We start from the raw sequence: 16,573 nt of genomic DNA, 5'->3' as shown, positions 1-16,573 counted from the left end.
CTTGATACCTTTTGGCTTTTGCTATAAACTAATAGGCATTCAGGTTAATATGTCACTCTTTTAATATGAGTACACCCCAGAGAGAGGTCAACTCTCCAGTGACAGATTCACTTTCAGTATCTCCAAGGCTCAGGGCCAAACTGCAGTGAGGAAATACTACCTGGAGGACTTCTGGTAACCAGAGACAGGGCTTATCCTGGAGGCACTCCAGCCTCACTTCAAGCCTCCCCTCTGAAATACAGCAAGCACCTTTTCTTTTTCACCAAAAAGTTAAAAATTAAAATGTGACTGCAAACAAGGAGTACAATTCATTAATATTTTTATTTTGAGTTGTAATCTATTATTACTTCAAAAAGATTCACTTCAAAAAACATCCAATGGATGCTGACTTACCAATTAAAAAGTAAGTCATCATTATATGATTTATAATACAGAATACACAATAAATTATATTTACATGCAATGACTAGACTATCACACATACAGTAAAAAAATACAGGATTTTTATGTACATTTTTAAAGATTTACATTTTCATATACAGTTTATAAAGTTTAAAAAAATTCTCTGTACAAAATCTCATGTGTACAGAGTTTATAAATCCCTATTCTTATGGCTGTACCACCACACAGATATGCTTAAAACTATAATGCTACAAACACTTAGGTTTGGGGTTTTTTTTTTCACTTCATATTCAGTCTTGGCACCCATGTACAATACCATTATTTTTGAAACGTGAATTACAAAGGAAATACAATGTAATCATGCAGACTTTTTTAATAGAAGAAAATGAGACAAAATGTGCTACTAGATCAACATTTATCAATTCCATAGTTACCTAGTTCTGTTCAACTTGCTGCACTGCTCTCATACAGGTACATGCAAAACTAGATTATGGATTGTTTTAAAAACAATAAAATAATACTATAGTCTGACAACACTTAGGCATTAGGAATGCAACTATCCAACAACCCTAGTTTGTTGCTTATTTCTGTTTTGGCAGAAACCTCAAAGAAATGAAGATATTACATACTAAAATTCACAGAAATGTCAACATTATAATTCCTAAGTTTCTAGAGTCTGCATCAGATAGAACACTGATCATTTAAAAAAACAAACAAAAAAAGGTTTTTGACATTTAAGAGTATATTCTCTGCTCTGAGAATGGTGGGGGAGAGAGAGAGAGATCTAAGATAAACCATTAAAGGATTATCCATTGTCCCTGCTAAGGAAGCACTTGCACACTCCCAATCTGTTTCAATAAAGACACCTGAAGGCTTTATAAAAAAGTTGAAGCTACACTATTCATCTTTAAAAATCTTCTTGAAAAGTAATAAATTGAAGGTATCAGCACCTTCCCTCCTCCCCCACATAGCTAAAGATCAAGGAGAAAAATAAAGTGCCAATGTCTGAAGTATTGTTAATTGTTTAAGAGGCACTAACCCATTTGATGGCTTAGGATTAAATATGAAAATAGGCCAGATCTGATCTGAATAATAAATAGAAGGTAGGTATTCCAGAGTCTATGCAATTCCTGCCTAGATGGGGGCTGCACCAGGAAACTACCTACTCCCCCATTTATTGCTTTGAAACCTGTACACACACTTTAATTTTGGACCCAGAACAATGAGATTTCTAAGAGGGAAAGCACAGTGTCTGTGCCACTTTGAAGCTGAAGAAGAAAGTGCACTCCTGATCACTGTGAGGGGAGCTGCTGAGGCTCTCTTCTCCACAACTCATATCTTCACAAGAGTCCTCGCTAAAAGGAAAAGGAGACAGAGAGAAGAGGATACCATCATTTAAAACACATTTAAATGTCGTACAGGCAAAATTAAACTCCTGAACAAGTAGCTCTAGTCTCAGGATTTTTACATTCAAAATTTAAGCTCTTCAGAGACAAAATTTAACTTAGAAGGACTTCCTAAAGTGAAGTGTATTGTAATCTCCTTAGAAAATACAGATTTGCTTAAGAGGTTTAAACAAATTACCACTTGCCAAACTATTATTCTTGTACCAGGTAATAACTCTGTCAGCAACTAACTATAAAATTCTAAGTATTTTAAATCCAATAAATGCAAACTAATGACAAAGATCTCCTATCACATGGTTTTGATGTCTTTCTTGCATCAATAATTGCATCTCTGAACTTCTCAAATATCAAACTAAGAAACCAACGAGCTAGGAAAATGGAACTTATGGTCTCTTCTCCCTACGGCATAAAACAGTGAAATTCAATAAAATTAAATAATTCACTTTACTAACAAAAATAAACTCTGAATAAGATGGCATTTGAAAAAACTGAAAATCTCTACAGAACTCTGCTGCATCAGTGGTAGTAGTTCCCTTTACTTTCCAGTCATTTAACCTGCAGCCTCTTTCCATAGGACCATTTTAGAAATTCATACTAATGTTAAAAAACCCAGAATGCTGTTTTTTAAACTAAACTGTATTTCAAAAAGCAAAGAAGATGGGAAACAACTAGTTTTTTTTAACAGGAGGAGTGAAATAAGTCAGAGAACAATAAATACTGTATGATCTCACTTATATGTGGAATCTGAAAACACAAAACACAACTCACAGATGCAGAGAACAGATGGGTGGTTGCCGGAGTTGGGGGGAGGGGGTGGTAGGTGAAGGTGGTCAAAAGGTACAAACTTCCAGTTATAAGTCCCGGGGAGGTAATGATGTATAGGATGCTGGTTTTTGTTGTTGTTGTTGTTTTGCTTTTTTAATTTTTATTTTATTTATTTATTTTTAGCTATGTTGGATCTTCATTGCTGTACACGGGCTTTCTCTAGTTGCGGTACGCGGGCTTCTCACTGCGGTGGCTTCTCTGGTTGCGGAGCACGGGCTCTAGGAGCACGGGCTTCGGTAGTTGTGGCTCACGGGCTCTAGAGCGCAGGCTCAGTAGTTGTGGTGCACGGGCTTAGTTGCTCCGCGGCATGTGGGATCTTCCTGGACCAGGGCTCAAACCCGTGTCCCCTGCATTGGCAGGCGGATTCTTAACCACTGCGCCACCACGGAAGCCCCTGTTGTTGTTTTTTAATAAAGAAAAAAAGTGGGGAGCAGGGGTACACTTCCAAACTATTGCCTATTTTAATAAAACTACTTCTGGTTAATTTTCTTACCCAAAGAAATGACGCTATCAGAGGTAGGGGCTCTGATACACAAAAATCAGTAACATTTAGTCTGGGGAAGTCTCAGTCAAGGACGCTGCTTACCTTTCACTTTCATCAAAACACCCCACCTCTGGTATTGTGGGCAACTCAGGAACACTATAGTAGCTATTGTGGAGGTTCTGGGCTGTGCGCCTTGAAACAATCCAAACCAACTTCTTAAGATCTGGTTTACAACATTCAGGAGAAGAATATTCAGCTAGGCATTTAGAAACTAACTCCCTCCAGTAAACAAACTCGGAGTCATTAACCTGAAAAAAATATTTAAATAAAGAGGTTATGACAGTGGTTCCCAAACCTTGTCGCACCTTGGAATCACCCTGTGATCCTTAAAAAATACTGATGCCTGGCTCCAGCCTCAGATACTCTTATTTAATTGATATAAGGTGTCATCTGGGCATCAAGGTTTTTTTAAAGCTCCCCAGGTGATTCTAATGTGCAGTCAAAATTTGGTAAACACTGCTTTAGGGGAGGAGCACCACAGGTATAAATCATTTACATAGGATTCAATACAGAGAATACTCTGCCTATCTTAAGAAAGCACACAAACCTAAAAACACTAGGTCTGTTAATAAATCAATTATCAAGTATATACTTTGACAGTCGCAATGCAAAGGAATTTAACATAATTTACATTTCTGTAACATAGCATTACTTGGATTGCTAAAATACGCATTTACTTTAAGACACCAGATATATGCAAATGGAGAAGTTGGCAATGTGAGAGAAGAGGAATTCCCCCAGAAGGGCACAGTTCCTCCACCACTGGGGAGTGCCCCAATTTATTTCATGGAATCAATTTTCACCAAAGATGTTTCCAAATGACATTATTATACAAGGTTTAGATTCAAACTAGTAAATTCGTGATTAAAATAAAGCTGGAAGTTATGTATTAAAACAAAATGCTTCGGGCTTCCCTGGTGGCGCAGTGGTTGCGAGTCCACCTGCCGATGCAGGGGACGCCAGTTCGTGCCCTGGTCCGGGAAGATCCCACATGCCGCGGAGCGGCTGGGCCCGTGAGCCATGGCCGCTGAGCCTGCGCGTCCGGAGCCTGTGCTCCGCAACGGGAGAGGCCACAACAGTGAGAGGCCCGCGTGCCACAAAGAAAAAAAAAAAAAAAAAAAACTTCACATTGCATGTACTTGACCACAAAATAGATGATTTTATATCATCTTGGCCTCCATTTCCACCTAATCCAGTCACATCTTAATCCCCTGGCAGCCTGGCTTCTACCATTCTCTTATTCTCCTGACATCACCTCCTACATCCCCTACGTGGGGAAACCGCGAACACTGAAAACCCAGAGTTTTAATCAACCCCTAAGCAAAGGACTACCCAGAATTTCTTACGGTTTCAACTATGATTTCCTCATGGGAAATTGCTAATCTCAATCTCCAACTATAATTTATCTAGAGTTTTTAGTCCAGACTGCCAAGTATCTGAGACGTCTACCTATCTGAAAGGTATACAAGTACCTAAAATTGTACTTCTTTGATCACAGTTAACTTCTCTCCAGTTTCCCTCAATGGTACCAATATTCTCTCCACCATTAGGTCCAAATCTTGGTCATTCGTGACTCCTTGCCTCATTTCCATGCTTGGCCTCTAAAAACCACTGAGTTGGGTGTACTTCTTCCTGCTTGTGACTATCACCTAGATAGTCTATCTACAAACCTACCCTAAAATGATTCCCAAACCCTTCTAGCCCACCAGCTTCCTAGCCATAAGCCTTTGCTGCCCAAACTTCCACTGTCCAAGATTCTTTTGGTAGAATCAGGTTCCAAGACATCGTGCCTCTCACGGTCTACCCTACTTCTCTGCTAACCAAATCCCGAAGTATTCCCTATGTACAAAGACACAGACCCTACAGGACTGCAACACAGAACAGGAAATGACAGAACACCCTGCTTCGTGTTCAGTTCCATACTTCTCCAACTACACTATCAGTTTAAGAAAAAGGACTGTGCTTATGTTTGGTTTACACCTCTTTATGACTGAAAAAACTTATCAGACTGGCCTGACAAAGGAGTTTACAAGAAAAACATAGCTGATGTTATCTTGGTAATGCTACTAAAGGGACGATGACTCAGTCCTACAGATGTAATGGGATGCCATTCTTGCATTTACTAACTCTACTTCTTAATATGCATTTTAATTTATTTTATTTTTATTTTTATTTTTTTTTGTGGTATGCGGGCCTCTCACTGTTGTGGCCTCTCCCGTTGCGGAGCACAGGCTCCGGACACGCAGGCTTAGCGGCCATGGCTCACGGGCCCAGCCGCTCCGCGGCATGTGGGATCTTCCCAGACCGGGGCACGAACCCGTGTCCCCTGCATTGGCAGGCGGATTCTCAACCACTGCTCCACCAGGGAAGCCCTTATTTTATTTTTTAATAAATTTATTTTTTAATTTTTGGCTGTGTTGGGTCTTTGTTGCTGCACACAGGCTTTCTTTAGCCGTGGCAAGAGGGGGCTACTCTTCGTTGCAGGGCACGGGCTTCTCATTGCAGTGGCTTCTCTTGTTGCGGAGCACGGGCTCAGCAGTTGCAGCTCTTGGGCTCTAGAGTGCAGGCTCAGCAGTGTGGAGCGTGGGCTTAGCTGCTCCGCGGCATGTGGGATCCTCCTGGACCAGGGCTCGAACCCGTGTCCCCTGCATTGGCAGGTGGATTCCTAACCACTGCGCCACCAGGGAAGCCCTTAATAAGCCTTTTAGAACAACGTGCATGGGGCGAGGTAGACCGACCGCTGTATTACCAACTGGCAAGAAGACTACAGAAGGGATGTCTAAACGCAGAAAGAAGCTAGCCTAAGTGACCGGGTTCCCTTCCAGCTTAATACTGTCTGGGTTGAAGCTGCATTTGTAGAACATTAACACTTAAGATACAAGAATAAATGAGTAAAAGTTAAGAGCCCCATAAAGTGTTACTTAATGATTAAGTCACCACAGAAAAAAATAAAACACTAGGAAGAAACTTGCTTTAAAGAATAAGTTCTGAAGATATTTACCTTGGAATGTTTTTTAACAAGCAGAAGAATTTCCAATAATTCAATGGATTTCAAAGTTTCTACTTCCAAATTGAGAAGGCACAAAGCTAATACAGATGGCTACAAAAAAAAAAAAAAAAGAAAAAGAATTTTTTAAATTCAAAATAGAAACTGTGGGGGAAAAAACAAACTGTGAGATATGTATAAGAAAGAAATTGACTTACTTTTGCTTTTGAAAAGATAAGTCGGCAGCAGCAAGCTTTCAGCTGAGCTTCCAGTTTATCAAGGCTCAGTATTTCTTTCCTATACAATGAAAAAAAAGAACAAAATATTTATTTATTAAACTTCTAAAGATTTAAACAATTCTAAGGACTTGTCATTAAAAGTCCAAGCTGAAAGTTTGGAGCAGGCAAAAACATAAATTTCACTAGCGTTCTAACTCTTTACTGTTACTTATAGCAATGCTGAAGTAGAAAATCTTAATTTTTAACCCCACTGACCTTTCTGAATTATGACAAAGTACTATAGTATGATATAAGTGCAACAAGTTTAAGGCAGTAGTAGCTTCCAATTCATAGTGCAATTTTTCAGAAATGATTTTTTCCATCCGTTTTATGTCAGAAGCAGTACATTTACATTGGCTAATCCGGATTACATCAAGAATAGATGGAATATTGCATTCTTCTTCAACTATTTTAGCAGCCAGCAAAAAACAACAGACTCCAATGCAAGACAAATGTTTAGGTTTCACCTGAAAAACAAAGAACAAAACATTTCTTCCAACAATTGTCACTTTAACTTAGTGAAACAGACACTTAAAAGAATATTGTAGGGCTTCCCTGGTGGCACAGTGGTTGAGAGTCCGCCTGCCAATGCACGGGACATGGGTTCGTGCCCTGGTCCGGGAAGATCCCAGAGCGGCTGGGCCCGTGAGCCATGGCCGCTGAGCCTGTGCGTCCGGAGCCTGTGCTCCGCAACGGGAGAGGCCACAACAGTGAGAGGCCCGCATACCGCAAAAAAAAAAAAAAGAACATTGTAATGATCCCCTATTCTTAAAACAGAACACAATCAAGCTGCTCCCCCCTACTTACCCTTACACACAGTTATACTTAATCGTTTTTACATTTTAAACTCTCTTAACCTCCCTTTAAAAAACAAAAAAGACATTTTCAACATTTAAATTACTTAATTTAAATGCGGGTAAAAATTTTTAATGCAAATTCTCATAGTTATACATTATATTTCAAACTTATGAAATTCATAATACTACAACCTCCCCCAAAATAAATTAAGCCTTCCAATACCAAGAAAATATATTTCTTTGGATATAAAAATACTACATTCATCTTTGTATCTTCTTATCTATTTAAGAATCATCCCATACTTCACTGCAAATTTCCCCAAGAGAGATATTGCATCAGATGTGCAGAGTAGAGCATATGTACAAGCTGCCATGGACAGATGGCTTCCCTTTTCAGTGCCCTGAAAACTGACCCAGCAGCTGACAGCAATCCTACTGGCAGAAGTATCACCACATATAACAGTTACTGGTAATTGTTTTTTTTTTAATTTATTTTTTATTGAAGTATAGTTGAATTACAATGTTAATTACTGCTGTACAGCAAAGTGACTCAGTTATACCTATATATACACATTCTTTTTCATATTCTTTTCCATTATGGTTTACCACAGGATATTGAATATAGTTCCCTGTGCCATACAGTAGAACCTTGTTGTTTATCCATTCTCTATATACCAGTTTGCATCTGCTAATCCCAAACTCCCACTCCTACCCTCTCCCACTCCTCTCCCCCTGGCAACCACCAAGTCTATTCTCTATGTCCCTGATTCTGTTTCTGTTTCACTGATAGGTTCATTTGTTTCATATTTTGGATTCCACATATAAGTGATATCATATGACTTGCTGGTAACTGTTAATAAGACTGTGGCTCCCTGCTTGGAAAAGATTTCTCATAGTGAAGGCAATAGGTCACCTTTAACATACTGCTATACTTCCATTTGCCATGTTTCAAGTGTTTAAAAACACCTAGGCTCAACAGAAACATAACGGAAGATTAAAATATGAAAACCTTATTTTGAGAGCTATGTATATAGAAACACCTAAAAAAACAGTAGTCTTCATTTTTTCACATCCTTAAAGTGAAGGTATGTAAGAGGTACAGGAAAACCTAACTTAAGATACAATAATACGCTTACTTTTGTAGTCTCTTAAGCTGGACTAAAGATCACAATCCCGAATATTAAAAATGTTTATGTATAGTGACATAATTACACTCATTTGCCAAATATTTACTGAATCCTTGTATTCTAGGCATCGTGCTAGGCACTGGGTATAAAAAAAAAAGAAGTTTTATTTACAAAAACGATGAAATACCTTCATAAGAGCCAAGAATCGGTCCAAAATATTGACAGCCAGGACAAAAGTTTCAGTGCAAGATCCAAAAAAGTTGGTTAAACTCCTTAAATCTTCTACTTTGGCATTTCTCAATCTTGGACACAAAGTGTTATCATTCTGCAACAAAAACCAGGAGCCAAACTTTATGATTGTCTTAGAACTAGAATGGACAATATACACAGATTCAAATAAGGTAATTTTTTTCCCCTGAATCTTCAAGAATATGGGGGACTATCAGTTAACCAAAGCACTACAGTTTTTCATATACAAAATGTGTATACAACACTGCTTTTTAAAAATATACATCATAAAAGACATTCAGCAATTCAATATAAAGCAAACTGTTGCCACACTTCCAGAGGATAAGAGCAAATATAATTCAATTCCCTTGTAATGGACATCTAGAAGGTTCCTTGCTTGTTTTCTTTTAAAAAAAAAAAAATCACTTAAGAGCCTTCTATACAGAAGTATTGCATAGACAGAGGGTATTTCCACAAATAACTTGCGCAATTCCCAGGGAGTCTCCCACCCTGAAGCTGCAGGCTGGGGGGTGCCACATTTGAAGCCACACTTCCCTAGATTTAGTATCTCTCATTCTTGCTAAGAAACAAAAGCATGACCCTGTATTAAGATTTATCTTAGTACTCTAGGACGACCACTTGTGGTCTTAAGAAACTTTGCAGCCTTTAGTCTAGATTCAACTGAAAAAAAAAAAAAAAAAAATTTAAAGTTATCTCCCCAAGCCCTGTCAGCGACTAGAGCAAGTTATCTTTCCTGGGACTTACCTCCGGGGTAGCCTCGATCAAGCTCAGCCCTTTTTCTCGAGGTTGGAATCTCTGTTCCTGTTCTAGGTAGAGGTTCAACAATCCGAAGAGCTGGACCCCTTCACAACCGGCCAAGTGCTCTGTCCCCAAATCCTTCATCTGTAGCAAAGACACCACACACAGTTAGATTGCATCCTGGAAGGGGGAGGGGGGAGGCGGGGAAGCACAAAAGAGCTGGGGCCAATACCTCCAGCGAGGGGCGCCCCAGCACACCCCGGAGAAAAGCGGGTGAGGGTACCAGTCACGTCCAGCCGAACCCCAGAGCAATCCTCCCCCACCGCCAGGGAGGTGTGGCAGGGGGAGGGGCCGTGGTCACGTCCGCCGGCTAGCGCTGGGTCAGACCGGCCAGTCCCGGTCTCCCAGCCTTTTCACAAACAGGAAACTGTCCTCTGGCGGCGGTGTCCGCACGGTCCGCCCCACCTGAAGTCGCGGGCGGAGGGGTTTCTGTCCAGTGGAACGCACCGGGGGCTCCCAGGGCAGCGGGTCCGGGAGGTAGAGGCTTTGCACAACGTGGGGGGAGGGAAAGTCTCGCGACTGAACAAAGAACCGGAGGGAGGAGACTCCCAAGCCCCGCCCCTCCCGCAGAGCCCATTTCCAGAAGCCCCTCGCTGGAGTCCAGCCCCCAAGCCTTCCCCATTCGCTTCGGCAGCGCCTCCTCTGAACAAAACCCGAGGGGCAGGAACCTAGGTCCCAGAGAGCGCTGGGGTGGCGCGACCCACCCGATCGACAGCCCGCCCCGTGCCCAGACAATACCCTTCTGTCCACCGATGCCTTGATTCCGCAATTCTGCGGAGACCCAGGGCTGTCAATCCAAGAACCACCCCAGCGAGCCACCGTGACAAAATGAGGGGGGGGGGGGGGGCACCAAAGAACTGTCTTCGGCCTCCTCGACCCTCCATCCATCCATCCCATCAGCATCTCTCCGCCTCTGGGCGCCCACTGCCCCAGGGCTGAGGGCAGGACCGGAATCACTCCCAAGCTGAGGGGTGGGCACTCTGACATCGCTCCTCGCAGTCCCGACCATGAACAAAGAAGCTCCACGATCCCGGGTGGGCCCACTCACCGTGCTGGAGCCGCGCCTCCACCGGCCCGCGGCGTCACGGTCGGATGGGACTGGGCGCGGCGGGGACGTCCGGACCTGTCTCCGAGGTCAGGGACCCGCCGCCTCAGTGGTGCCCCCGACCGGCATCCGACCCTTTCCCCCCGGCCACCGCCGCCTCGGCCTCACAGCCCCGGCTTCATCCCACTCCCCGCGCGCCCACCCTCCGGCTGGGGCGCTGCGCCGGTCCCTCAAGCCCTGCCCCACTATGCGTTCCACCGCCGCTGACGCCGCCACCACCGCGGAGGCCCCAACAAAACCCCTTGTTTTTGTTTTGAGTTTCCGACGCCCCCAAGGGGGCGGGGCACGTGATTCCCCGCGGAGGGATCTTCCGCCTCCTCAACAGACTTTGAAAAAGAGTCCCTCCTCTAAGTGTACGTCTCCAGCCAGCTTTGTGGCCTCCTCAACTCGCCTTTGCTTTACTGAGCCACTCCTCCCTCCCAAGTAGGAGGATGGAATTTGGGCACGGCTTTATTCCTCGATTGATCCTATGGAGGAAGGAAAGGGAGTGATAGGCGTGAGGGGCGGAAGGAGATAGTTTCTGGTTCCATTGCACCTTTTAAAGGTCCCTGATTTGTTTTGTTTTCGCTGTTTTGAAAAGTCCGCCCAAAGTAGCGGGCTCCCCGATTGGATATCGGTGAGGGCGAGCAGGATGCTGAAGCTCTGATTCAGTCTCGAATCCGGATTGGCTAACTGATTATCCTTTGAGCCCTCTGATTGGTTTTCACTGTATCCTGCGCTTCTATCTGCCTCAGGGCCTTAGCAACTCTGGTGTCTGGATTGCGCATGCCTGGATGGACCACTTCGGAGAAATTCACTAACCTGCCCAGGGGTCTGTACCTTCCCACCGCCATCACCAACGCTGCCCCCCGCCCCGCCCCACCCCCGCCCGCGGCCCGGTCCCAAGGGAATACCACGCGTGGTTCTCACCTCCGCAGAGCTAGAATAGGTAGATATCTTTGTGACAACTTCTTTCACCACGGGAGGGTTTTCTGCGTTCCTTCTTTATTTTGTTCTGTAGGTCAATTTTGCGATAACCAGTCAAGTTATTGTAAAATTTTCGGGGTGCTTACTGAAATATTTACGAGTAAAATGCTACCATCTTTGTATTTGCTTTAAAGTTTACCGACCAAAAGGAAAAAAAAAAATGGAAAGGAACTGTGAAACAAGGTTGGCAAAAAGAGTTGTTGAAACTGGGTGATGGATACGGGAGGGTTTGTTATACTATTCTTTCTACTTTTGTGTACCTTGAAATTTTTCCGTAATAAAAATAAATATTCAATAAAGGGACTTTTAAAAACAAAAGATTACCTGTGCACATTGACAATGGCAAGCAAACATCTAATAATTGCCTACCTCTTGAGGTTGTACACAACTGTACTGTTGTTTTAATGAAGACTCAGAGAGGCTTCTTGGTCCTTGGTCACCCATAAATGATCATTTATTGTCCATTACAGGGTTGTTATTAAGAGGCGACACCTCTCTTGAGGCGGGGCAAAAAGCAAAGAGTGCCTTAGCCGGAGAAAATTTCACATGGAATATCTTTTGGGGGATGTAAGAGGCTCTCCTCCAACGTTTATAGTTAATTTCTTTACTTTCTCTTGCTTCAGTTCCTCGCTGGCCATCTGCTTAATATGCAAATCGGTAAATAGCACTTTCTCGAGTTCTACTCTAAATAATTAGCCCTAAGGAACTGATTTCTCTTTTCTGCCCTTCTGTATGTTTTCTGTGCATGTTTGGTTACTTGTAAAATTGTTTGGTTACTTGTAAAATATGCACATAACATAGCTTTCACAACAGCTTTCTCTTTTTTCCAGAGCAGCTAAGGAATTTTAGAAATAGATCCCTTTGCATATTAGCTGGGACTAGACATAGATGTCTGGAGCACAGAGCAACTGGGGAGAGGGCAGCTCAAAGAGCTAATCCTCCTATTTCAGAGAGGTGTGGCCTTGTTCAGGGTTTTGGAAATTTAATAAAATTACATTAACAGATGGGGATTTTTTCTTTCAATTAAAAGAGCAAAGGTAGAAGAGGAACATAAGATATAGAATGTGATGTGAAGAAGGAAATGTAAAATTATGTGGTAGAAGATTTTTTTAAATAATAGAGAAGATATAAGACAAAAAAGAAGAAATGGAGAAATTGGCCTTTGCCTACATCACTAACTGTTATAAACGTCCACAAAATGTATTTATTTTATAATTGTTATTTGATGTATCTTCTAACAGGCAGCCTCTTCAACGATGAGCAGTTCTCTCTCAAGAAAGCTTTGTAAATGATGTTCAATTTCCTCCTCTTTGCAGATCCTGTTCAGTATAGAAAAGACTTATCAAGTTCTCTGATATGGAGCCCCTTGTTCATTTTAGTCCACGTATCTTTTTAAGATAAAGGAAAGCAATCATTAAAAAATAACTGGTCCAGTAATTAAATCATCCTTTTAAAAAAAAAAAAACAACACCTCCTTTTAACAATGATTATCTTCTGGGGGAGAAAATGATGCACGTCTTCTCTTTTGACTCTGCTGATTCTTTTTTGTTTTTGGATGTGTGTTAATTTTTTAAATTTCAAACACTTAAAAAAAATGTTTAATGACAGCCTTCCTCCAGGCTCTATTTGTCCTTATCACATTGGCTCACTTTGCTGCAGTTGTAGGTCTTAGGTATCAAAAAGACATTCTCCCCTATGCTAATCAGCCTTTACCTGTCAGCTGCCTTTCAGTCTTTGCTAAGCTCTCTTGAGGGCAATTTTCCTTCATCATGTGCGCATACAAAATAGGGAATCAGAAATCTGGCAGTCCTCGAGAAGGGCTTGGAGGAGACTTATTATATTTGGTCTTCTGCAGCACACTGATGGAGGTGCAGTGGGGTTGGGTGATAGTCTGCCTGCCATAACCCCATGGAGGCCTGACAGGGAACCAGCTGTCCTCAGTGACATCTGAAACTGTGAAACCAGAAGGTGGGCACAGAGCAGGAAATAAACAGCAGCACAGCCACACAGAAACAATGCCTTCATTCAGTGAATCCTCGACTGCTGAGGAGTGTCCTTCAAACCTACCCACACTTAAGCTTCTACCTTGAAAAGAAAATAGCACATTCCCAAGTGGCTGCTGCCCCAAATGCCTTAAACTCAACTTCTCTGAACTTTGTAAGGCATCAAAATTCCCACAAAACTTTCCAGGTATCATCTTCCTCCTCACAAATCATAGGTTTAGATAATAAACCCTGGCTTTTTATTCAACAGACATTTAATGAACACACACTAGATGCCAGGCATGGTACTAGGCAGAGACACAAAAATTGATAAATAAAACACAGTCCCAGAATATGCCTTGGTGTATCTGAGGTGTAGGGCAAAAGCTCCAGCAAGTGATCAAAATACCTGACTTTGAGTCCCAGCTTTCCTTCTCACTGGAGATAATTCCTCAAATACCTTGAATAATTTGATTTATCCAGAGCCTTAGCATTTTTTTTTTTTTTAATCCTTTTGGCCAAGCCACACGGCATGTGGGATCTTAGTTCCCAGACCAAGGATGGAACCCATGTTCCCTGCTTTGGAAGGGCAGAGACTTAACCACTGGATGGCCAGGGAAGTCCCAGGAGCCTCAGCTTTCTAATCTGAAAAAGCAAACATACAAATAAACAAATGGCCAGGGGAGAGGAGACCCCAGGGAGTAGTTGTTTCTGCCTGATGTAAAGATTAAATACAAACAGATGTAAAAGCACTTTTGTTATGTACTCCTGGGCTGATGGGACTTTCACAATGCTGTGACTTCAAGAAGGGATCATCCCTAACCTCATCAAAGGAAAGCAGCCCTACAAGGGAAAGAAGCTCAGGATCAGGATGGGTAAAGCTGACAAAAGGCCACACTTCCTCTTCCCCTTTGCTCACTATTTCTAGCCCTCTGCCTAGGCTGTTTTCTGTTCTTAAGGGTGGTTTGCAGCCCCAAACTTCCTGTGCTTAGAGTAACCTTACTAGCAGAACCTGTAAAGGAAACAAGAATTCTTGTCAGAGGGAGAGAAACAGGGAAAGCATAACCTAACCAGCGGTTGAAGTAATTCAGATTTTTTTTAACCAAGGGTTCATTTTTGAATGTGAACTTGAAAGAATGAGAATTTATAGGCAGACAATGAATTCCTTTCTTCAAGCAATCAGAGAATAAATCAGGGAACATCTCATATATTCTGCTTTCTGACTTTATGGACAAGACTTCAAATCTGAAACAGCAAATCCAACATTCTAATCTATTTTAGTATAGATATTTTGTTGCTGCTATTGTTAAAGATAGAAGCATGTTGCACCTTTCAGGGAGCTTATTTATGCAAGGGTTAGGGATATTCATTCCCACATGCTGATGTACTCAGTTTTGGAATTGAGGGAGTTATCTTCACTGTAGAGGCCCTCTGAATGACCACAGCAAGGCTTTTTCCAGCCAGTTAGTTTAGCCCCTCCCAGCCCTGCTAGCCTGCAAGTGAGTGAGTCTTGTGCAAACTATCTCTGAAACCCGAAAACTCAAAGCTCACTTGCCTCTGTGGCTGACTCTTGACTTTACTATCCAGACCTCTTTCTGTTATGCTGAAAGTCAACTGGAATAAATGGAGTAGCCCTGACAAGGTGTAGAAAGACCGTCAAAGGGGGGTGCAACTGAGAATATGGTGATTCTTGAAATCAGAGCTGATTATCTCAAAATGGTGGGTCTGTTCCAAGGCAAATATATTTGAAGTAGCCCAGGCTGCATTCTGGGACACTGTACATTATTATTTACATAACACATTCCTCTTTTATGATTTGTCCCAAGAACCATAACCTAAGTCAAATACTTCCAGTCTTGTCTTGACATCATAGTGCTATGGGAAATTGACACTGTCAGCAAAGAATCACCTATAAGACAGACATCTGTTGAATATATTGTCTTATTCCTAAAGGAAGTTTTTATTTTCTGTGAATGTATTACATGTTCATCTCAAATGAAAACGCAATTGGCATTTAAAGTGATATGAACAAGTAATATAAGCTTAAATTTTGCTTTTTTTTTTTTTTTTTTTTTTTGGTACGCGAGTCTTTCACTGTTGTGGCCTCTTCCGTCGCGGAGCACAGGCTCCGGACTCGCAGGCCCGGAGGCCATGGCTCATGGGCCCAGCCGCTCCGCGGCATGTGGGATCCTCCCGGACCAGGGCACAAACCCGCGTCCTCCGAATGGGCAGGCGAACTCTCAACCACTGCGCCACCAGGGAAGCCCTGCTTTGATTTTTAAGTGTCTTCAAAATGAGGGTTTAACTTCTAAAAATAAAGATTTCTTTATTTCAAGATTCTCAGATCTGTTTAATTACACATATTATGTTTTTCAACCACATTCTGAACAAGAAATTATGACTACATGCAGGAACTAGTTGTTGTTGTTTTTCCCCCTTGTGGGGATGGGGGAGGGGGAGTTGAAACTTTACAGTTTGGAGGGGTTCTCTCTAGGAAAAAGTAGAATTTAGAAATACAAATTAGATATAAAAGTGACTATTTGGGCTTCCCTGGTGGCACAGTGGTTGAGAATCCGCCTGCCGATGCAGGGGACACGGGTTCGTGCCCCGGTCTGGGAGGATCCCACGTGCCGCAGAGCGGCTGGGCCCGTGAGCCATGGCCGCTGAGCCTGCGCGTCCGGAGCCTGTGCTCCGCAACGGGAGAGGCCACAACAGTGAGAGGCCCGCGTACCGCAAAAAAAAAAAAAAAAAAAAAAAGTGAATATTTATTTTAAATGGGACAAATCCAGAAAAATTATAAATTTTTAAAAGTTGACATATACTCATGTTCCAGTGATCTATTGTTGGATAATGAATCACCCAAAACTTAGTGGCTTAACCAGAAACAATAAATGTATTATCATCTTCCACAGTTCTGGGTTTGGCTGAGCTCAGCTAGCAGTCCTTACCCAGGACTTTTCACGAAGTTGCATTCAGATGGTGCCTGGAGCTGGAGCCACCTGTGGCTCATTCCTCACGTGTCTGCAGTTGACGTTGACTGTGAGCTGGGACCTCAGCTGAGGCTTCTGGCTGGACCCCTACATAGGTGGCCTCTCCACATGGTTTTTC

The 16,573-nt window shown here is 42.4% G+C and overlaps 1 protein-coding gene across 2 annotated transcripts; it reads right to left on the bottom strand.

The window, feature by feature from the left end:
* Nucleotides 1-297: 297 nt before the first annotated feature.
* CCNG2 (cyclin G2) lies at nucleotides 298-10,804 on the bottom strand. Of its 2 annotated transcripts, none has more exons than XM_059066943.2 (8): nucleotides 10,461-10,804; nucleotides 9,359-9,496; nucleotides 8,553-8,690; nucleotides 6,658-6,908; nucleotides 6,382-6,460; nucleotides 6,179-6,277; nucleotides 3,220-3,425; nucleotides 298-1,757 (listed from the first exon to the last, which is right to left on the bottom strand). In XM_059066943.2, the coding sequence occupies exons 2-8, from the start codon at nucleotides 9,494-9,496 to the stop codon at nucleotides 1,634-1,636; spliced, it is 1,035 nt and encodes a 344-aa protein (XP_058922926.1). In that variant the 5' UTR covers nucleotides 10,461-10,804; the 3' UTR covers nucleotides 298-1,633. The 2 variants fall into 2 exon arrangements, with proteins under 2 accessions (XP_058922926.1, XP_058922925.1); XM_059066942.2 differs by lacking the exon at nucleotides 10,461-10,804 and adding an exon at nucleotides 9,585-10,450 and having other exon boundaries at nucleotides 304-1,757.
* Nucleotides 10,805-16,573: the final 5,769 nt, after the last annotated feature.

Source organism: Kogia breviceps, chromosome 6 (genome assembly GCF_026419965.1).
Source record: "Kogia breviceps isolate mKogBre1 chromosome 6, mKogBre1 haplotype 1, whole genome shotgun sequence".
Lineage (NCBI taxonomy): Eukaryota > Metazoa > Chordata > Mammalia > Artiodactyla > Physeteridae > Kogia > Kogia breviceps.
The sequence above is the reverse complement of the archived record's forward strand: the minus strand, read 5'-3'. Positions and strand labels throughout refer to the sequence as shown.